Source organism: Aythya ferina (genome assembly GCF_964211825.1).
Source record: "Aythya ferina genome assembly, chromosome: 25".
NCBI lineage: Eukaryota > Metazoa > Chordata > Aves > Anseriformes > Anatidae > Aythya > Aythya ferina.
Window position 1 is genome coordinate 2951922 of NC_140323.1, and position 21362 is coordinate 2973283.

The 21362-nt window shown below is 57.7% G+C and overlaps 2 protein-coding genes across 7 annotated transcripts; both read left to right on the forward strand.

Moving 5' to 3' along the window:
• The first annotated feature begins 232 nt into the window (after positions 1-232).
• Positions 233-6421, forward strand: TNNI1 (troponin I1, slow skeletal type). 5 transcript variants are annotated; one of them, XM_084497653.1, is made up of 8 exons: positions 233-436; positions 2264-2298; positions 2846-2887; positions 3381-3512; positions 3598-3687; positions 3897-4073; positions 5622-5732; positions 6046-6421. In XM_084497653.1, exons 4-7 carry the CDS (start codon positions 3387-3389, stop codon positions 5727-5729), a joined length of 501 nt encoding a protein of 166 aa, XP_084353779.1. In that variant the 5' UTR covers positions 233-436; positions 2264-2298; positions 2846-2887; positions 3381-3386; the 3' UTR covers positions 5730-5732; positions 6046-6421. The 5 variants fall into 5 exon arrangements, with proteins under 5 accessions (XP_084353779.1, XP_084353782.1, XP_084353781.1 ...); XM_084497654.1 differs by having other exon boundaries at positions 373-436; positions 2264-2294; XM_084497652.1 differs by lacking the exon at positions 233-436 and adding an exon at positions 1967-2086 and having other exon boundaries at positions 2264-2294.
• A 5585-nt stretch (positions 6422-12006) lies between these two features.
• LAD1 (ladinin 1) lies at positions 12007-20444 on the forward strand. 2 transcript variants are annotated; one of them, XM_084497892.1, is made up of 10 exons: positions 12007-12201; positions 15109-15249; positions 16101-16602; positions 16807-16950; positions 17547-17596; positions 18205-18277; positions 18619-18750; positions 19102-19191; positions 20210-20287; positions 20399-20444. In XM_084497892.1, exons 1-10 carry the CDS (start codon positions 12164-12166, stop codon positions 20405-20407), a joined length of 1257 nt encoding a protein of 418 aa, XP_084354018.1. In that variant the 5' UTR covers positions 12007-12163; the 3' UTR covers positions 20408-20444. The 2 variants fall into 2 exon arrangements, with proteins under 2 accessions (XP_084354018.1, XP_084354017.1); XM_084497891.1 differs by having other exon boundaries at positions 20210-20444.
• The last annotated feature ends 918 nt before the right edge of the window (positions 20445-21362 follow it).

A 21362-nucleotide genomic window follows, 5' to 3' on the forward strand; every position in this document is an offset into this window, starting at 1 on the left:
TTCCAACTCAGAAGGGAGAGGAGCACAGTGGAAAGCACACGGGCACTGCACCCCTGGTCAGCCTGGCTTGGCACAGCTGTGTGCACACACAAACACGTGCACACACAGGGCATCGGGCAGTGAGCACCAGAATTACCAGGGTGAACCGTCCATGGAGAGCCCAGGAATTCCCCAAATTGCACGGGGGTCATGGGTGCAATAAAACACGGGTGCGACAGCGCGCGCGTGCGGTGCCTCGTGGCGCCCCGTCTTCGAGGCCGTGCCCCAGGTGGGTGCCGCACGTCACAGGGCGCCGGGGCTCGCAGCAAACGTGTGCACACAAGAGGGGATTTGTGCTATTTTTACTGACCACTTGCAAGCCGCCTGTGGTTTAATACTCCCCCTCCGCCGCCGGGCCCCGCAGTGCGCGGCTCCGCTGACACCAGGCACCACCGAGGTAAGAGGGATCCCGGCCCCGGCCGTGCTGCGGGTGCTGGGGTCGCCCAGCAGTGGGACCGGCTCCCCCCGGCAGGCAAATTTGGGCTGAATTTCTCCCACTTCTTCATGGGGGGGTGCTCCTGGGTCTGGCAGAGAGCCCGGTGCAACCTGCATCTGCCAAAGGTTTCCTCTGCTCCCGGAGAGAGGCTTGGTGAGAAGGGGAGAAGTACCTGCCCCGGCTGCTTTGCAGCTGAGGCTTGTTGAATTTTCCTGAAAAGTGGCAAACGGGAGCATTTTGGGGAGCACTAGCCCTTTCATCCTGGTTTCACTGCTCAGGGTCACTGGTGGGAGCAGGGAGGGGAATTTGGGGTGCGAGCAGCGTGCGTGGCATCGCGCTGGTTGTGCACAGCCTGCCTCCAGCCCCTGCACTGCGGGGGGGTGTCAGGGCTGGCTGTGTTGGAATTAAGGGGTTTTCTGTGATTTAAAGTTGTTATACGCTTTTTAAGCTTTTCACGGATGGAGGCATTGCAGAATTAACTTGCCCAGATCCTCTTGTCCCCATCAGAGAGCAAAGTCTTTTTCGGATGCTCTATTTCTGGCTGGAGCCCCAAAATCCCTGACACAAGATTGCTGGGCGCGTCTTACTGCTCGGTAGAGCCCTGGCTGTCCTCTGGGAAGTCAAATTAGGAATGTTTGGCCCCAAAACTTGGTTGACCTTGGTAGAGGTCACTGGGCTGAGGTGTGGTGTGGGTGCCAGCTCCTGGGACTGCGGCTTTGTTCCACCGGGGAAGGAGGGAGACGCCGAGCGGCTCCGCCAGCCCCTGCCCAGCGCCAGGGAGCCAAAGGCTTCGCTGCCCCCCCGGAAAGATTGGGAGGGAGAAGCTGGGAACTGACCCGTGTCAGCCAAGAGCAGCCGCCTTCCTCGTGTGTCCTCTGGGATGTTCATTTTGTCACCAAAAACCTCCAAAAAGGAGTGAAATCGGTGGCTTACAACTGATGGATGAGGATTTGCTAAACATATGTATATATACATAAATATTTATCTCCAGTTCTTGGAGTTATTCCTTGTAGGGCCAGGGATCTGGCAGGTCCCGAGGGAGAGGGCTCCTGCTGGGATTTTATGGCATTTTCCTCGCCAGCTGCAATCCTTCAAGCCACAGTTCTGGCAAGGCAGCGGGGGACGGGGAGGAGACAGGGACAAGTGGACGGGGCTGGGAGGTGAAGTGCTGCCTGAAACACTGGGATCTGCTCAGCACAGCCCCCACGCATGCCTCAGAGCTACTCCAGGAGACCAGAAATAGACTTTTTTTTTTTTTTTTCTTCCCAGGAGTAATCTTTGGGGTTTAAAATGTTTCCCAAATTCGTGGGGATGCAAAAGGTTGAGGCAAAAAATCTCAGCCTTGTTCAAAGGAACAGAACCAAACACTGCAGAAAGCCATTTCTTTCTGAAATGTGTCTTCAGTTTGTTACTCCTGGATGGAAAGAGGAAAGCAAAATTGGCGTTTTCCAAAAGATTGGCATTTTTCCCCCGGATTTTTCTATCCCTCGGGTTTATGCAGCACCTGGCCTCTGGGCGAGCAGGGGCGGTGTTAGAGGCAGTGCCGGGGAACAGCATTTTGCAGCTGCTGCTGGGGCATAGGGTTACCGAGAGTATTTAAAATATGAAGCTGTGAGTATTTCACGGGGATGTGGATGCTGAAGGAATCTGCTATGCGTGGCCATGGCCCCTCGCTCTGTCCCTCCTGCAAGCCTGTGGCTCCACGGGGAGCTCAGCTTTGGGAGTTGCTCACCTGTTTCAGCTCCATTCCCTTTTTAGTTATTTATTCTTGCATTTATTTATTTCTAGGAGAACAGCACGAAGCCACGATGCCAGAGCCGTAAGTAGCAGGGGTTTCCCTCGGCTGTCATTCAATGCTCCCTGCTTGTGCTGGTTGATCCCGTCTCTTTTTATGGGGTCCAGGCAGTGCTCGAGACCTCTGTGCCCCGTCAGGGCCAGGCTCCAGGCTGAGCAGGAAGGTGTGGATGAGGGTGCTGTGACCCGAGCCTCGGGGACCTGGCAAAATGGGTACCATGACAGCTCACTTGCCACATTTGAGTGGAATTCTGGCTTTTTGAGGGCTGGTCTTCAGAAAAACTGCATTTCCAGAGAGTTCAGCCCTCTCAGCCTGGCTGCAGACTGGGCTGGCCTGTAGGAGCCAAATATTGCACGCAGAAATGACACCGACTGCAACCACTTTGCTTTGCTGCCTCCTCTTTCTGCCTGCTGCTCACTGATGCCCCGTTCTCTCTTCTCCTTCCTTATTGCTCCTGCCTGAACGCGTGCCTGCCTGCAGGGAGGTAAGTGCCCTGCCTCTCGGAGTGATTTGATGCTCCCCTGCGTTTGCTCTGAGTTTGTTTTCAAAGCTTTCTTTCCTCCCCTTTCCCCTAGAGAAAATCCAAGATCACAGCCTCGCGCAAGCTGCTGTTGAAGGTGAGTCCTAAGGGTTGGAAACTCCCTGGGGTTTGGCTGGGGAAACGGAGCTGGGGCTGGTGGGACAGCGATGGGGCACGGCCGCAACGTGGGCTTTGGGAGCAGCTCCCGTCCCCACCTCGTCGGCTCAGAAACCCTCCCTCATGTGGGCCCTGCGGCTGACACGCCGAGCAAATCTCCCCTTGGGAAGGTCTCTGGCAGGGCCAAGCCACGCAGGAAAGTGCTGAGGTCGGCACCCACCTGGACCACCGCAGCCCTCTGATATCTCAGCCCCGCCGCTCCCCTGCCTCCAGGGTCACCACACGAAGGCTGCGGGGGGGGTTTGATGTGTGCTGCTGCAAAGCAGGGACCTGGGGAGGGCAGCGGCAGTGAGGGGAGGTTTGGGGGCAGGCGGGGACGTCCCCGTCCCACCCGCAGACCCTGTGTGGGGAGGCTGTGGGGTGGATGCAAGAGCCTGGACGTTCACACCTCCACTGTCTGCGTGTGTCCACAGAGCTTGATGCTGGCAAAAGCGAAGGAGGAATGGGATCAGGAGATCGTGGACAAACAGTCAGAGAAGGAAAGGTACCTGGCGGAGCGCGTCACGCCGCTGCACACCAGCGGGCTCTCCCTGAGCCAGCTCCAGGTATTTTTCTGTGTCCTGAGCGTGGAGCAAGGCTCCTCTGGGTTTCCCCAGCATTCACCGCTCCCCTGTTGTGCTTGGCCCCCAGGACCTGTGCAGGGAGCTGCACGAGAAGGTTGAGATCGTGGACGAGGAGCGATATGACATCGAAGCCAAGTGCAACCACAACACCAGGGAGGTAGGCAGCAGGACGGGCTTGCTGCTACGTGAACTGCCCGGCTGCTACGTGAGGCAGGGGGAGCTTTGTGCTCGGGTGGACGGTCCCTTGGTGGAGGTGTCCCCAAGGCCAGGCCTGTCCCAGCTGTGGCTCAGGGTCAGCAGAGTCCTGCTACACGCAGGGGCATCTTCTGCAAGGCAGTGACCCCCTCCCCTGCCCTCCTCCCGCAGATTAAGGACCTGAAAATCAAAGTGCTTGACCTGCGGGGGAAGTTTAAGCGACCGCCCCTGCGGCGGGTCCGCGTCTCCGCCGATGCCATGCTGAGGGCTCTGCTGGGCTCCAAGCACAAGGTCTCCATGGACCTCAGAGCCAACCTGAAGTCCGTCAAGAAGGAGGACACGGAGAAGGTGGGTCGCTCTCCCAGAGGCAGAGAGGGCTCCCAGGACTGCCCTCGCCCTTCTCCAAGGTCCCCTGGGAAGCCTCGAGGGTTGTCCTGGTTCCTTGTGAGCGTGCTGTGCCCGTTGCATGGCACCACGGGAGCAGTTTGGCTGGGCCAGGCGGCTGCAGGACGATGGTGAGTGAGAGCTGTGGCTGCCTCGGGGATGCTCTTCCCTCCCAGGACGAGTGGGGCCCTTCCAGCAGGGGTACTGCAGCTCCCTCGGTGTACCTGCTGAGCTGGGAGTTTGGTCTTTGGTCTTCTTGGGAACGAGCAGAGCTCCTGTTTACTGCAATCACACCCAGAAAACAACCCAGGAGACTCCCAGACCCAGATTAGATAAGAGGAAGCAAGCCCAGCAAGCACACTTGAGACAGGCAGCCCAGTCCTAGTGACTGCAGAGATACGAGAAGGGAAAGTTGTCCCCCAAACTGGGGGCAGCACGGGGTGCCCAGACCCACCCAGGGGTGCTGAGCCCCTCCGAGGGGTGGGATGTGGGCATGGGGACACAGCAGCAGCAGCCACCGGAGCTGTCGCTGCTTCCAGGTGGGAAATGGCACCCTGAGGGGCCAGGGTCCCAGCTCTGCACCTCGACCTCGTCCCGGCTCACTGCCTTGAGCCCGTCACTGGCTAAATATCCACGAGGAGGCACAAATCCTGTCACCGTGCTGGCTGTCGGGCTGGACATCCCGGCAGTGCTGCAGCAGAGCACTTTGACAACCCCAAAAAGACCGGGGGGGATTTTTGTCTCAGTGCCATGTTCAGGAATTGCAATGTTTTGGTCCTTTGGTCCTTTCCGCAGCAGCAGCAATGTTGGGATGTAAAGATCCCCCCCCACACTTCCGAAGAAGAGTTGTGCTGCTTTCCCAGCAGCACAACATTTTCTTTTAATTTATTTTTTATTTTTATTTTTTTCCCCCCTGTTGCTAGTAGGGCATGTTTTCAGCCCTTCGGACAGAAAACTGCACTTACAGATCTCAACGCCAGGCGGTGAACAGATCTGAGTCTGTTGCAGATGCCGTGAGATGATTTTGGGGCACGGCTCGTAATCTATGAATGCCTGTGGGCTGGCAGGGCCGGTGCCTGGCACACTCCCAGGACCGCCTCCACCTCCCCGTTCTGCCCCAGCCGCGGCTGCTGGGCTCTCCCAGTATCACCAGCAACCCCAGTCCCATCCGAGAGCTGGGAGGAAGCGCAGCGGGGAGCCTCCTGCGCAGAAAATGGGCGCAGAAAATGGTTCTGCTCGCATTTGGTGTAGCTCTGGAGTTAGTCCCACGTGCTGGCTTCTTCCTCCTAAAGAGATTTTCTGGGATTTTCGTGCCTCCCGGTGCAGTTTAGCCAGGTTTTGGGGAGGTGCCCACGTGCACCCAGAGCTCCCGGCCAGCCCCAGGCCCACGGGGCATGGGGGTTTGCAGCAGGGCAGCTGCTGACCCCGAGCAGGGCTCTGTGCTGTGGGGTGGGATGGTGTGGGGCTGCCGGCTGTCCCCCCACTAATCCCTGTCCCCGTTCCCCCTGGCAGGAGCGCCCCGTGGAAGTGGGCGACTGGCGCAAGAACGTGGAGGCCATGTCGGGGATGGAGGGGAGGAAGAAGATGTTCGACGCCGCCAAGTCCCCCACGGGGCAGTGAGAGGTAGGGGCTCCGTCCGCCCGTGCGCCCTGCAGCATCCCCTGCCTGTGCTTGTGGCTGGGGCAATGCAGAACGGCCCCAAAGAGGCACTGCCTGCCCCATCTCCCACCCCACAGGGGGGACACGTCCCTGCCCCACACATCCCAACCGTGGAGCCCCCACCAGCAGCTCCCCTGGCTTCTCCTCCCCATATCCCCAGGGTTTGCCCACGCTGTGCTCATCCTGCACAGTGCGGGCATGGGTGGCACCAGCTTTGGGCAGCTTTTGGTGAAATTCCTCTTCTGCCCCACTGCTCTGCTCTGTTTCTCTCCCACAGGTGTGCCAGGGCAGAAGAAGGTCCCCAACCCCGCTACCTGCCCCCTTTTCCCTTGCTGCCCCTCTGTACTCTTTGCACCCTCACCCCGAGCTCAACACCGAGATGAGAAGTGTGGACAACCGTGCGGGAAGGAGACCCGAGCTTCTTCCTTCCAGCTCTGCCTCTTGCCCTGCTCCCACACGGCCCCAGCACAGCGGCTCCCGCGGGCATCACCCCCACGGGACGTGCTCCTGGAGGGGCCACCAGCCAGCCAGCCCCTCCTGCCACTGCCCAGATGCCCTGGGGACGGCCGCCGGTCCCCCTGCTCCCCTCACCCTTGGGTGCAGCCTGAGATGTGCCCGCGTGGCTGCTCCTGCATTAAAGGACGGTCTCCGGGGCTGCGCCGCGTGGGCTCCTCACTGCGTGGGCCACGAGCAGCTGCTGGTCCACAGCCCCCTGGGGGAGACATCCTGGCCCTTTCCTGCCACCCGGCGATGTCCTCGTGATAGCTCTCAGGCCAGCACGCCCTGGGACCAGCCTTGCATGGGGTCATCTCTTCCAGCCCCCGTTGGCTGCTCCCAGCTCTGCTGAGAGCCCCAGTCCACCCCTAGCCACCCCATGCCACCCTTCCCTATATCACAGCCCCCCAAAACTGCAGCTGGGTGGATGCAAGCAGGGGGAGAGGAACACACCAGCAGGGCTGGAGGGAGGAGAGGGGAGGATTGGGGAGGATTTGCACCAAAATGGGGCCTCTGCCTGGTTGCACTGCAGGGGATGCTGAGGCTCAGCCCTTGGCAGGGTGTTCCTGGTTGTTGTCCCCGTCCCCAGGTATCCAGAGCAATCGCAGCAGCATCCCCATTTTCAAAGCGAAGCCATCCGAAGGGACATGGACAGGCTGGAGAAATGGGCTGCAGGGACCTCGTGGGGTTCCCTGGGAAGTGCCAAGCCCTGTCCCTGGAGGACTAGCCCCAGCCCCAACCCCAATCCTAGGACAAACTGGGGCACCCTCAGGGAAGCAGCCAGGCAAGAAAGGCCCTGGGGGCCCTGCAGGACACCAAGGTGACCAGGAACCAGCAGTGTGGCTCACAAAGAAGCCGATGGTGTCCTGGGCTGCTTCATCAGATGACTTCCTGAGGTCCCTTCCCACTTCCACCCCCCTGCGGCTGTCACCGTGTCCCCCTCTGCATCCCCCTCGCAGGGGCAACACCACCTGTCCCACCCCCAGAGCTGCTGCCCAGCGCCCAGAGCCCTTCCCACCCGCGTTTTCCTCCCAAATCTCGACGTGCTGGGGATGGGGGAGCTGCCACCGTGCCGGGATTCGGCTCCGATCTCGCCCCTCCGAGCTCGCTGCCCGAGCGGGCGCCGCGCCAGGGCTGCGTCCCGGGATCTGGGCGGCAGCTATCCCCGGGGGAGCTCACACACTCGGCTGCGATTCTGGCAGGGGAAGAAAGGTGTGGAGGCAGAGGCGATGGCTGTACCTGACCGACTGGAAGAGCTGGAAAATGCAGGGAGGTTTCATGGAAACAAAGCCTGCTTCAGACCTGAAACAGCAGCAGAAAACCCCAGCCGAGTCGGGGTCGAGAGCAGTTGCTTTGAGCTTGGCGTTAATTACGATAATTTGGGACTTTAATAAAAGGGGTCGTGTTTGCGGGGCAGGGAGGGATGGCAGGGAGATGAAAGGCAATGCGGGCGATGGGTGCTGTGGGACCAGGCTCCCGTGGGTGCTCCTCAGAGCCCAGCTCGTCGCCAGATCCTCAGCACCAAAACTCCCCAAACTGTGGCCGAGCAAAGCCTGGGGCTCTCCAGCACGTCTCTGCTCCCAGGGTGTCCTCAGCGAGGTCCCAGACCTACGTGTGCTCATCACAGGCTGCAGCTGACTTCGTATGGCCAGCCTGGGTTTTAAATTGGAGGGAAAAAAGCAAAAAAAACCAACCTGACCCCAAACTCCTTTCTCTGTAAGTTCACCCGCTTTTTCGATACGACGTTCTCCAGTTGCTGCTTTCATCCTGGTCTGGCACAAAACCATTCCCATGACCATCAGTTGCCATGGCTGACAAAGTTTTGTGGATTTCAGCTTTCTTAGAAGCATGGAAACCCCCCGCCTCGAGTCTCGAGGGGAAGATGCAGCTGTGTGCTTTGAGCTCTCCTGGCTCCGTGCCCTGGGAGCCAGCTCTTCTCCTGCCCCTTGCAGTTCCAGGGGGAATTTCAAGGTGCTCTCCTTTGGAGGAGAAGATGATGCTTGGAGCAGTCACTAATGAAACTGGGTTTATTTCTAGAAGGGCATGAGTCAGTCCCGTCTCCTTGAACTGAACAGAGCCTTGTGCCTACCATCCCCCACGCCGCAACTTTTGGCAGCTGAGAACCCCCAGAGCAAAACAAGGGAAGCTCAAAATTGCAAAACTTGCTTAAATTGGTTCGTCAAAAAAAAAAAAAAAAAAAAAATCTATGCAACGATTTTCAACTGGAAAGGTTTTGCTGTCAAAACTGCAGTGAGGGAGAAGCAAAGGGCTCGGCCTGATGTGGCCATTCAAAAATCTCCCTCCTAGCTGGCTGTAAAAAAACCAAAAAACTCCTTTTCCAGGGTGCTCCCTGGGGATGTGTCAGCTCCACCGGGTGCTGCCCTGGGGGTATTTGCAGCTCAGCTGCACCCCTGCAGCTCCCTGCCCCAGCCCAGAGAGGAAAGTCAACCTCTGCCTCATTGCTCATATCAGAAGGAATTCCTCATTAATTACAGCTAATTTCCTGTGCTGTCAGGGATGGGATCTGCCACACAGCTGCTTTCCAGCTGGCAACATCGGCTGCTCTCGGTCTGTCCATGTAATGGGTCAGCTGGGACGTTGCCAGTGACACCCCTTTGGGGCTGTCCGTGCATCATGAGACGTGGTCCTGGGGCACCACAGGAGGGGATCTGCTGGGGAGGGGAGCCCGAAAACATCACAGCACCCCTGGGGCTCCAGGGGGGCAGTTCTGAATTAGTGTTTGTCTAAAATGTCCTTTTCTTCCTTCCTTCCTTCCTAGGCAGTTCAGACAATGGCTGTTCCCTTCCTACAGAAGATGTCAGTCTGTGGTTGGGTTTTACCCAGTTTCTGAACAGCAACGCACCAGCCTCAGATGTTTTCCTGCCTGGCTTTCTTTGTACAGTGCAGGTAGCTCAGTACTATGAATTTCTAGTGCATCACCCCCATCTTTCCAAAAGCTGAAGGAATTTTAGGCAGGGAGCAAGGGTGCTGAAGGAGCTGAGCTGGGGCCGAGGCTGGGGACCACGCAGGGCAAGGCGGAGGTGCAGGATCCACCGCTGGGCCCTGGGGCGAGGCAGAGGAATGCCCTAATTGCAGCACGGTTATGGAAACTGGAAGCTCTCCACTGCCCTGTAGCCAAAGAAACAGGCTCTGCATAGGGATGAGACACAGGACACTGTTCCCAAGGGAAAAAAAAAAAAAAAAAAAAAAAAAAGCAAAACCAGCTGATCCTGGTCTAGCTCCTTAGCAGGTATAAATGGGTGCCTTCTGCTGATCTGCATCAGTCTGGCCTCCTGGAGCTCCTCAGGAGCTGCAGGGCTGGCTGCAAGCTCTCCACCCTGGGCAAAGCGGGTGTCCAGGGAGAAGCACAGCTCTGCACCGTACCCTTGTCCTCCTCCTCTCCTGGGTGGAGATCTGGGGCAGCACACACAGCAGCCTGGTGCGTGGAGCAGGTCTGGATAAATGTCAGCCTGGTTCCCCACTTGTGCCCGCACCCAATTTCATCACATCCTGCTTTGTGGACCTGCAGCTTGGGCTGAGCTGGTGAATGCTGCTTTGGTGATGAGCGTGGGGCAGCTGAAATAGATTTTGTACAGGGAAGTCTGGCTTCACAAAGCTGCTGGTGTGCGCTGAAGGCGTCGGCAAGCTAGTGGCTAAGGGTGACTCAGTAGGTAAGAGTTTTCCTGGATTTCCAGGAGCAAAGGCTGGAAAAGGTCAGCCACGGTTAAGAAGGAAAGTCCAACCAGAGGTAAATAATCAGTTAACAGATAGGAAACAGCAATGGCGAGATAAGCCTGCAGATAATTTGGGTGTATCCAGCATGGCAGAGATGAAGGGTCATGATGAAGGCATTCTGAGGAACCTTGCAGGATTGGGATTTGGGAATAAAAGATAAAAGTGCCGATGAGCTTCAGGAAGAGTACAAAGTGACACACAGAGAGAAAAATTCAACATGACTTCATGTTTAAGACAATGGGCTCGAGGCTGGCCATTGTCTACCTGGGAGTGAGAGCCTGGGATTAGAGCAAACATGAAAGAAAAGAAAAAAAAAGCAGCACAGGGGAAAACATGAGCTAACCGCTCTGTGACAGCACAAATCTCAGACCAGGAGTGTCCTGGAGGCTGGAGATCAACGCTTCGTGCAGCCAAACAGCTCAGCATGAATCAGCCCCAGCTGGAGAGGTGGGAGCTCTTCCTGCAGCGTGGAACAGACCCGGGGAACTCCTCGCCGCAGGTTCACGCCAGCAGTTCTCCTGGGCTTGAGAGAACCAGGGCAGGTCCCCGGAGGAGCAGCCCCCTGGGGGGGGTCTTTGATTCAGCTCAAAAATTGTCTGAGCTGAAAATAAAGACTGGGGGAGTGTGAGGGGCGAGCGTCACCAGCTCCTGTCCCCTGCTTAATCCCTGTCTGCTAAATGCCTGTCTAGAATTTCCTCATTGTCGTAACCAGAGGAATCACAAACCGTGAGGTTTTATGTTCCTTTGCCGTATAGATCCTAGCTGGGGGTGTTCTTTCACTACGCTGGTGTAATCCTTTTTATAAATCCTGTTAAGTCCTGTGCTTCAGTGATATCCTTTGGCAATGAGTTTTGCAAGTAAAGTGCTCGCTGTGCATTAATCAGAAAGGTTTATTGCTTTATAGTAGCTTGCTGATGCTGGACTGCTATATATAGTTTGCCAGCAATTAGCGGGACGCTTACAAGGTTATTTAAGTAATTTTTTTCCCTTGTGCCACAGCTCACTGAACTTTCCGTATGTATGACAGCACTTGAAAGACAGCTGTGACAGCGAAGAGGAAGAAAAGCAGAACGAGCCTGGCTCGTGGTGGATGGCTCATTTGACAGGGCTGTATTTTAGAGACGGGATTTTAATCAGGCACCTTTGGTTCAGAGAGCTGCTTGGGCGCTGGGCACACCCTGTGGGGCAGAGGCAGGGAAAGGGGCTTGGCCACATCACCTCCCCTGGGGACCCTGTGGGGGCCGCAGACCCAGGGGTCCCAGAGGACATCTGCAGTCATCCACCAACCTGCCCAGCCTGCGGTGCTTGGGGTGCCCTCGTGGCCCCAGTGAGCCCCCCGTTGCCTCCCCCCTGCCCTTCAAAGAGGGCACGGTGTGAGAAGTGGGGGCACGGGGACTGGGGACCAGCCTGGTGGGGCTGGTGGCTTGGGTGGGCCAGGCCAGGAGCGGGGTGTGCGTGCACAGGGCTTCAGCACCCAAAAATCACCCCCTGCTCAGGCTTCCCCCGCCTCCCCAAAGACTTTCTGAGTGCTTTTTACTGCAGCAAATCTAAAAAAAAAATGGAGCTGTGTCTGCTCCACCCAAGGCATCCAGACCGGGCTGCAAAAAGGGGGGCACCCTGCCCTGCTCTTTGGAAAGGGTCGGTCTGCGCCCTGACGGAGGTGTTTTAATGACTGTTTTGGATCCCGGAGAGCCAGCGGCTGCCTCCTCCCACGCAGCCCAAGGTAATTCACCTCCTCCAGGCCGGCGTTGGAGGAGGTGTTGACGGGTGCAGAGCTGCTGGTAGAACAGGTTCTGGGCTGGGAGTTGTCTCCGAAACCCTGGGAGACCTGGATGGATCCAGCCCCGAGCGCGGGTCCCTCTCCGAGCCCTGGCACAGCAGGCAGCGAGCAGGGATTTGCTCTGCGTGGCACTCCTGGGCAGGGCGTCTTTTGCGCGGCGCCGCTAGTAGACAAATTACAGCCTTGCCTCTGTCAAGGTAGATAAGAGACCATGTGATGCTGCGTGGTGGTAAACGGGTTGCAGGCAGGGTAAAGGTGCACAGGGAAATAACCTTGCAGGGAGTCCCTCCCTCCCCGAGCAGCGCAAATCCCCGTGGGTCCGCCGGCGCCTCGGCCTGGATGCCAGCGCAGGTTTTGGGGGCTCTCTGAGACTCGTGAAGCCGCGATGTCTTACAGCAGGAGGAACTGGTCCGATCTCTCCAGGTGGGTGCCTGGGGGGTGGCTGAACGCGGCCAGGAGGCGAGGGTGGGCTGCCAGCACCGCGGGGCGTCGGGGAGGACGGGGACGGACGGGGGCTGCCGTCGGGGGGCTGCTTGTGGAGGTGGCTCGGTGCTGCTGGGGTTTCTCGTGGGTGGGTGAGATCAGAGGCAGTTTTGTTTCTTCTGCCTGGGGAAGCTGAGCTCTGCGTTGGAAAACAGCTCTGGAAAAGGCATCCTCGCCCTGCGCTGGGTGTGTTCCTGGTCTCTTGGGTCTGTTTGCCTTTCCCTGGGCTCTCTCCGGTGGGGCTGTGGCACCGGGCTTGCTCCAGGGGTGGCTGTGGGACTTCGTGCTCACCCATGCAGCCCCCGGGTGCATGTCCCGGCTCTGCCCATCCGGCGCTGAGCAAGCCCTGATTCATCCCCAGCCTCTGAACCATCCCGGCCCTGCCGCTGCGCCCTTCCCAAAAAGCAATTTGGGCTCCGATGGAAGCTCCTGGGCACGGCCGGGTGAGGCAGGGGCTGGTGGCTCACAGGGATGCGGGGTCAGCACCGACCCCACACAGACTCGGGGCCGGTACCGCCAACCTCCACTGCCGGCTGCACGGGTGGTGATAGTGGTTCAGACACAGCCCACAAAACAGAGCAGAAATCCCCATCGGGGTGGTGGATCAGAGACCACCTCCCCTCATCCAGCTGTGAGATGCCAAAGGGTCCCCAGATCAGCTGTAATTTTGGGTGAGACACCCAGCCCGGTCAGCACAGAGTTGGGAATTGAGGTCCTGTTGCTCAGAGGCTGCCAGCTCACACCACTGCCTCCATCATGGGTGCACAAGTATGGATCCAGAGAACATCCAAACCCCGTCCAGATCCACCTCTGAGCTGTGCAGCTGCCCAAATGCGAGCCTGGTGGGGTCCTGCACTCGGGAAGTTTCACAAGGCAGTGAGGCAGCTTCTCCTCTCGCTAGAAGAGGCAGAATTCCCTGAAACAGCACAGATGTCAAATATCTCAGCACTAATGATTAACAGGGCAGGAGAGGACAAGGCAGGGGAGACTTGCCAGTCTTCTTTTACTCATCTCTTTGAGGTTAAAAAAGGCAAGACAGTGAGAAAGAAATCCCTCTTTGAAAAGAGGAGGGAAAGACTGGCAAAGCAAATCCATAGCCTAATGTGTGGATTATTTAATTACCGATAATGAGGAATTGCACGTTGGTAACGCCAGGATATGCGCTGCCTCTGCAGGAGCCAAGCAAATTCGAGGCAGGAAAATCTGTTTCATTTTGAAGAAAGCCTGTGCATGCAAATCAAAGAAGTAACCGGCTCTCACACGTGTTTGGACTGGCTTTGGGGCTCCACGCTGTCACTGCAGGAGGGACACGCAAAGAGAGCTTGGCAGAGGCACAGCCCTGCAGCCTTGCAAGCACAGCCCAGCTGTACATCAGCGTTTGCAGGCTCAGGCCCATGCGACAAATGCTGCTGTGGGGGGCTGGCTGGGGACATGTCCCCAGGCAGGATGAGACCCAGCTGGGGATGCTCACAGAGGCTCCCTGTGGCAGGTCCCAGCCTTCTCCATCCCCGTCCCACCCCATGCCATGCGTTGGGGACCGCCCTGGGGTGGCATGCTGGGGATGGGGGAGCAGGAGGACAGCACGTCCCGTGGCATTGCTCTGTCTGCAGGCAGGGGCTGAGCTGCCCGCTGGGACCCGTGCTCTCCGTTCTGCTTTACTGACCCTCCAGCGCTCCCCTGCCTCCATCCACCAGGAAGAACAGAAGCCACGAGTGGTTGCGGGGGGTAATGCGGTTTAATTTATGACCCAGGCTTCATTACACAGTAACTCGCAAACCACACGGCGAGTCACTGTGTCCACAGCAGTGCTGGCAGTACCACAGACCCAAGCATGCTCTGACTTCCACGTTCAGAAAAGTCAAATTCAAAGCAAACCCTGGGCCCGGATGAAGCTGGAGTGCCAGCCCCTGGGAGTCTGCATGGGGCCAGATCCTGCACGGGAGGGCAAAAGCCAGGGCTTCCCAGGAGGAAGCTGCCCCTTGTGGTGCTGGTGACCCCGTGTGTGTTTGCAGCTGGTTCAGGACTAGTGCTGCAGGTACATGAGCGCTGTTGTGAAAAATGCAGTGCAGGCACGAAATATTGCCCAACACTGCTCATGCGCCGGCAGAAAGGCTGGGCATGGTTTGCACAGCGGAAGGAAGGGAAAGCTTCCCAAACAACTTTTTATTCAGGTTGGCATTTTAGCCTACAAATTATGAATTGTTTAAAATAAAATCTTTAAAGGTGAGACTTTAAAGGTGCTTATGAACCTTGTCATTTCGGTATAAGCTGTGACTAATACGTTCCTGGTCCTTCTGGCTTTGGGAGGCCACACGTAGGGAGCAAAGGGGCTCCTGTGTCCCTGTTCCTGTGTAGAGCTCTTCAGCAGTGCTCGCCCTTCAGCCTCGGATGCTTTTGCATCTGAGGCTTTTTGCACAATAAAAATTAAAATGCCACCTCCATAATTCATGCTGGGGCTAAAACCGTCTGCCACTCGCGGTTACCCTTCGAGGTCGTGTGGTTGAGATCCCTGCGGTGGCTCTAGGGTCTTGCTGAGTTACAGGTTAAATATCCATGCCTGGAACGGATTGCTTAATGTAGGGATTCCTTTTAAATGACTGCTGCCTTGAACAGGAGAAATTAGGAGTTGGGAAGTCAAGTGCTTGTGTTGGGAAATGCCCGGACCAGCTGGGTGGAGCGAGAACACTTTGCGACACCCAGCTCGCGTTGGTGTCCCTCTGCCCCTGCTCCATGAAGGGTCCTTCCACCACCCCCTGGGCCCTTCCGAGGCCACTGCGGTCCCTTTTCTTTGTAAGATCCCTGCGAGGCACACAGCCTCACCACGACCTTATGTTCCACCCCAAACAGCCTGGCCAAGCAGAGGACGCTTGAGGATGAAGAAGAGCAGCAAAGGGAGCGCCGGCGAAGGCACCGGAGCCTGCTGTCCTCCTCATCGGTGGATGAAGAGCCTCTGAGCCCAGTGAAAGACCCCAGCCCAACACCCAGCAGGTGCGTGAGGTCCTGCGGGCATCGGCCTCGCTCGTGGTGCTGAGCACCCGCAGCTCTCTGCCTTGTTCTCTTGCCTGGGTTGGAGAAGGGTGGGATGTGGCTGCATGGACAAGGTAAATAGGACGTGTCCCCCTTCCCTGGTGCTAGCACAGGCCAGCTGTGTGGTGAATGCAATGCAGGGATTCAGGATGAGGATAAATATTATGCCAATGTTTTATGGGGTTTGCAAAGGCTTCTGGACACATTTATGGAGCCACTGTGAGCTTCTGAATATCAAGATATGCCCTGAAGTCCCCCAGCTTCCCCTGGTTGGAGACTTCATACCTGTCCTGCACTTTCCCTAGGCATCCACTATTATCCTGCTGCTGCAGCTGCTGAGAGGCCTCCTGCACACAGCAGGGCTCTGCTGCAGCTCGCTGTTACCAGCTCTCTGGCTTTGTTTTTGCTAGCATTTCTCTTTCCTTGGCAGAGATGGGAATGGGAAGGAGCTGGGCTGCCTTCACCCCACTTAAAACATTTGTTGGACAGTCCTGCAGGCACTGGGAGGTGCTTGCTTTCCCAGGAAACGTGCTACTGCCCTGGGTTGAGGCTGCAGAAAAGCTTCATTTTTTCTACCAAAAACAAGGAAAAAGAGTAGTAGTCCAAACTTTTGGAAACTTTTTGCCGCAGCCCTAGCACAGGCTGCCCCAAGGCTGTGGGGTCTCCTTGGGAAGCTCCAAACCTGCCTGGACGTGGCACTAGGCACCCTTCTCGGGGTGGCCCTGCTGGAGCAGGGGGGACTGGAGGGACCCAGGGGGTCCTTCCCACCTCCACCTCCCTGTGGTTTTGTGACACCTGTGGTCTCTCTCTAGGCCCCAGTCCCTGGTGAAGCCGGCGTCTCCAGAGGAAGAGGAGGAGCGCAAGCTCTCGGAGGTGCTGAAGACGCAAGAGGGGAGACGGACAAGGTCCCCGATGGCCGTGTCTGAGAAGCCAAAACAGGAGAAGGAGCAGCGGGAGGCAGTGCAGGGAGCGAGCTGTGAGCAGGCTCAGCCCCACACGGGGCAGGAGAGCAGCCGGGCTGCAGAGCAGGGTCAGGATGCGGCCACTGGCAAAGAAGCACCACCAGGAGACCAGCACCCGGAGCCAGCCCGCGAGAGGAAGGTGGTGGTGAGGGGACGGCTGCAGGACAAAGAGGGACAAGGCGCGGGGACACCCCGAGGGGAGCAGCGGAGGGATGAGGGGGAGCCGCAGCAGCAAGCAGCTCCGGAGCTGGGGACCTGCCGGGTCCGTGAGGTGAAGATCCTGACCCGAACGAGGATCCGCAGCACGGAGGAGAAGATAGCCTCAGAGGGGACCCCATCTCCGGACCAGCAGGTGAGCAGGATGTGGGGAAGGTGCTGAGTTTTGGGGTGTGCAGTCCTGGAAGGACAAGAGCAAGGGGGAGAGACCAAAAGGAGGAGGGTCTCAAACCCCTGTCTCCAAACCATTTCCACCCTGGCTGCTCTGATCCCTGTACCTGAAGCTGAACCTTCCCCACAAGCTCTGCACAGGTGCATCAGATGTCTGCTTTTTCCTCAGCATCCACCCAGGAGCCCCTTAAAGGAGGTAATACAGCCACCTCCCACCCAAGATGAACCTCCAGAAAAGTCAGAGACTTCTCGAAATTATGCCACTTACAGCAGCTCCATCAGAAGAAGCAGCCCAAGAACCGTGTCCTTTCGGGTAAGAGCAAAAGCAAGTGGGAGAAAGACTCCTGTTAGGGCAGTGGAAGATGAAGGAAGGGGTGATTTGGTGTCCGTGCCATGTTGGCAGAGCCTGTTCCAAAATGTGCATTTGAAATCCATCCTTGGTCTGGGCATTGCAGCTCTTCTTCAGTCTTCCCTCCCTTTCCCTTCTCCTTGTCAGACCAAAGGCGGGTGACTGTGGACAAGTCCGTGTTCATATACTTTGTGCTGGCATGGAAACTTGTAGGAAGTGGTTAGACAACAGGGAGCTTGTTGTCCTCAGATTTCCCAAAGAGTCACAGAAATGACCATCCACCCTCTGGCATTTCTGTTCTTCTCTGAGAATGCAGGAGGAAAAAATAACCCATCCTCCTTCTTGTTCCTCGTTATATCCCTAAGAATATCTTCATTTCTAGCCTGCCCCCTTCAAAAAAAAAAAAAAAAAAAAGTCTGGAATAAAAGGCTGGGAAAAGCACAAAAGCCACTGAGATCCTCCGTGCTGTGAATTAGGGTCTGACTCTGACCCAGTTTTCCATGTGTTTATCTGTGATGACCAAGGATGGCTCCAGTGTCTCCTTGCCTTGTGTCTTCCAGGTGATCTCAAAGAAACAGAAAGAAGAAGACGAAAGCCCTCTCACAAGGAGGTCAGCAACCCTCTGCATGCTGCTTTGGCCTTCCTGGGCAGGGATGCTCGTCCCTTGTTTTCCAAGGGGGAGGAGGGGATGGGGCCTGGGACAGGTCTGCTGTCCCCAGGGTGCCTGGCTGACCGGGCAGCGATGCCTGGGGTGAGAGCAGGCAGACCAAAGTCCACCACAGAGCTGGAATCTGTACAGGTCACCCCCAGCTTGCCCCTGTGGTCTCTTGAGGCAGTCTCTGGCCAGCGTTTTCATCTGCACTGCTAGGAGTTGGTTACAGTGCCATAAGGTGTCCCTCAACCCTTGGAGCCACCCAAAACCCAACCATACAGGTCCCTGAGCAACTCGATCTCGCTTTGGAGGGCAGTTCGAGTGGCCCTCCACAACTCTGTGGCAAGGTTTGGGCTAGGGGCTTAAATCTTCTCAGGGAACTGAGGGCTCAGGTCTGGGAGCAGGGGGTGGATAAGACTCCCTGTCCTACTGGGGCCTACTGGGGGCAGGATGAGTGCCTGGGTCAGAGGGGGTCTCCTCCCAACAAGTGGAGCCCCCCAAGACCATGGGCTGAGTCTAGGGGACTGTGGGGGCTGCATTCAACTCCCTCCCCTCTTCTTCACCAGCGCGAGCCTGAGGATCCCAGGTAGCAACACCACCATCGAGGAGAAGCTGGAAAAGTACACCTCGGCCGTGCAGGTACCGAAACCCTCAGCACAGCCAGGATGGTGCAGGGATGGGGGGGAAGAGGGAAAGGGGGCCTGGAGCTGGGGGGAAAGCAGAGGGGGACTGGGCTTCACCAAAAAAAAACAAACAGCCCTGAGGGGGATGATGAAGGCAGTCTCATGCAGATGAACAGATCCTCCACAGGGTTTAGGAGCAGAGGGGATATCCCTTGGAGAGGGTCGTGAGGATGCTGTGTGGTCCTGGTGGGCAATCCCATGAGCTGGTGATGGGCAGGGAAGGAGCTGACCCAGGGCTTTGCTCTTCACCCCTTGGGGTGCAGCACGGCCCCTGCTCACAGACCTCTCTCCTCCCAGCGTTCAGGGTCGGTGAGATCTTCCGTGACTGTTCAGAAGAGCCTCGTGGTGACCTCGGAGGGGGTGGCCAGCAAGCGCAACTTCTTCGAGACCAGCGCTCCCAGCAAGGCTGAGCCACTCACAGCCAAGAAGGTGAGGGCAGGAATCCCCTGGGAGGGTCCTGTGCCAGGGCAGACACCAGCTTTTTGGGCAAATCCTCCCCGGTTTGTGTACCGGTGCACACCGCGGCAGGCTGCTGGGGGGAGTTTGGTGGTTGTTTTGTGATCAGGGCTGGGCTCGAGCCACCGAAACTGTGCTCTGGCAGAGTGTGGGTTTGTGCCGATGTGCTGGTATTTGGGGAGCTGGGAGGGAGCCAAGGTGTGGGCTGGTCTCTGCCTGCTGCAGGCTTGCCCCGTCTCCCTGTGCCCTGGGGTTTGTTCCGGGTTGCCTTCATGCGATGGGAGAGCTGGTGCTGCAACCCTGCTGTCCCTCTCCTTGCCACAGGACAACCTGAAGATCCAGGGGTCGGTGACGTCCCGCATTAATCTGTGGATCAGCCGAACTCAGGAACCTGCCAAGGAGGAAAAGAGCAAGGTACCAGCTTGTGCCAAGAGCTCGGGCTCAAGTCCTGGGGGCTGGCAGCCTGGTGGGACACCCCCTTGCAGCTGGGGAAGGTGGGCTTGGAGGGTTTGAAAAACCCAGGTTGAACCCGCTAAAGATTTGGGTCACAGGTTCAGCTGCCACCTGCAGGCCGCTGGGAGATGAGTTGCATGCTCACTGCTCAACCACTGCTCTGTGGGGCCTGGAAACACAGAATGGGAACGGGTCGGGTGAGATGGGATCTCAAAGACCACCTAATTCCATCCCCCTGCCATGGGCACACCGCCTTGCACCAGACCAGGCTGCCCAAAGCCCCATCCAGCCTGGCACTGAGACCTGGTGTGCACCAAGAGGGCCTGCTGAGTACTGGGCCTGATCCTGCTGCAGATCCCAGCCCCCCCAAAACAGGGGGTCCCACAGCTGGGGGCACAAAGTGCCTGGCTTTGGGGACTCAGACTCGGGTGCTGCTCCAGGGATGTGGATTAAAGGGAGATGGGCAGGAGACCCTTTGGCCTCAAGACAGCTCACTGTACTTGGAAAGGGCAGAATCAGCCAGGACAAATGCTGGGCAGGTGTCACCCCACAAAGCAATAGGATTTTGCTGCTGCTCGTGGCAGCTGTGTAGGTACAGGAGGGGCAGCTCCAGCCCAGCCCCGCAGCCCGGGCGGGCAAGCCTGGGCACCCCGGCGCTGAGCTCCAGGATTAGCACTGCCCAAACGTGTCTGTGCCGGGAGGCTGAGCTGGCTCCGGCTGCTGGGAAAGGGTTTGCTCCTGGGGTCACTCCTGGGTAAGGCTTTTTTCCTCGTATTTTCCTGAAATAAAGCCGCCATCCACCTCTGTGGGCTGGTGCTGCAGTTGTTTTTTTGGGGTCTACCAGGTGTAGGATCTCAAGGCTGGCTGGTTTTAGCTGGGGCAATCCCGCTTCGAGGGCTGCTTACAGACAGCAAGGCAGTAATGCGCATGATGCATGGAGGAAACCTTCTCGTGCCACTCACGACTCTCTTATTTGCAGGACGTCGGGAAAATAAACAGCCTGCCAAAGCGTGACGTCTGGGTAAAGCAGCCCAGAGACGCCCCTGCAGGCACCAAGGTAGATGTGGAGCTGCGCTGAAAACTGCTCCGAGCTGGGGCACAACTGGGACCTGCTCACCCGTGCATCACCCCCAGCTCCGGCCTCACTGTTTTTCACTTTCTCTTCCAGCTGCAATAATATCGTATGCAATAATATCAGATGATCTGGGGAAAAACTGGTTTGCTCTGAAGATCAAAGCCTGGCCCTGCCCAATCATCCGTGCCAGCCCTGCCCACTGCCACGAGAGTCCCCACTGCCATGTGTGGGTGGAATGGGGTGGCCGGGGTCCTCTGCTTGTGGGCTGGGAAGGAAGAAGGCTGGAATCCCATCCCTGCGTCCCCAACCCTCACTCCCTGCCTCTCCAGGAATTCCCAGGCCTGGAGGTTCCCTGCAGGTGCTGAAGGCAGGCTCTGGCCTTGCTTCCCTACAACATTTTGGCGTTCTGCTCCTAATCCCTGGCTGTGCCCCAACCCGTGCTTGCTAAGGGGAGCAGCCTGTGCGTGTCCCTTGCAGCTGGATCCTGCTGTTGGGGTGAGAGGCTGCCGGGCCAGGGCAGTTTTGGCTGCCCACCCATGGACCGTGCCCATCCCTGAGTGTGGCGTGAGGTGGGGGTGCAGGCAGATGTCACCCCCTCCCCAAGCTGTGACTGCTGGAAGGGACCCAAACCCCTAAAATGCTGTTTGCCAAGTTGCTCGTGCACCAGCCTAGCTTGGAGACCCCGTGGAGGACTGGTGGACCTGACAGCACTGGTGCTTCCCTCCAGCACACAGCTCAGACACGTCCTTCACCACTCCCATCCCCTGCAAGCAGTGACCCCTTTTGCTGAGTGCTATGGGGAGGGCAGGCTGGCCACAGATCTATTTGTGGAGCTGGGAGCCCTGTCCTGGACCCCTTCTGCAAGCCCCATTCCCTTCCCACACTTCCCCTGGAGCCCTTTGTGATGCAGATCCCAAAGCCACCTGGTCCCCATTCTCCACGGCTGCTGCGCCCACCCTGGGGGGGCACAAGGTGCTGTGGGAAGCCCATAACATGATGCTCAAATCCTGCTGGGGCCATGCCACGGGCTGGGACTGTGCCTTCAACAACCACTGCG

Excerpts from the sequence above, each read along its gene's own strand:
- TNNI1 (XM_084497652.1), top strand. Across the intron at positions 3,688-3,896 it reads GCAACCACAACACCAGGGAG|ATTAAGGACCTGAAAATCAA; the intron begins GTAGGCAGCAGG and ends CTCCTCCCGCAG. Across the intron at positions 4,074-5,621 it reads AGAAGGAGGACACGGAGAAG|GAGCGCCCCGTGGAAGTGGG; the intron begins GTGGGTCGCTCT and ends TCCCCCTGGCAG.
- LAD1 (XM_084497891.1), top strand. The coding sequence starts at position 12,164 with ATGTCTTACAGCAGGAGGAACTGGTCCGATCTCTCCAG. Across the intron at positions 18,278-18,618 it reads AGTACACCTCGGCCGTGCAG|CGTTCAGGGTCGGTGAGATC; the intron begins GTACCGAAACCC and ends CTCTCCTCCCAG. Across the intron at positions 19,192-20,209 it reads CCAAGGAGGAAAAGAGCAAG|GACGTCGGGAAAATAAACAG; the intron begins GTACCAGCTTGT and ends TCTTATTTGCAG.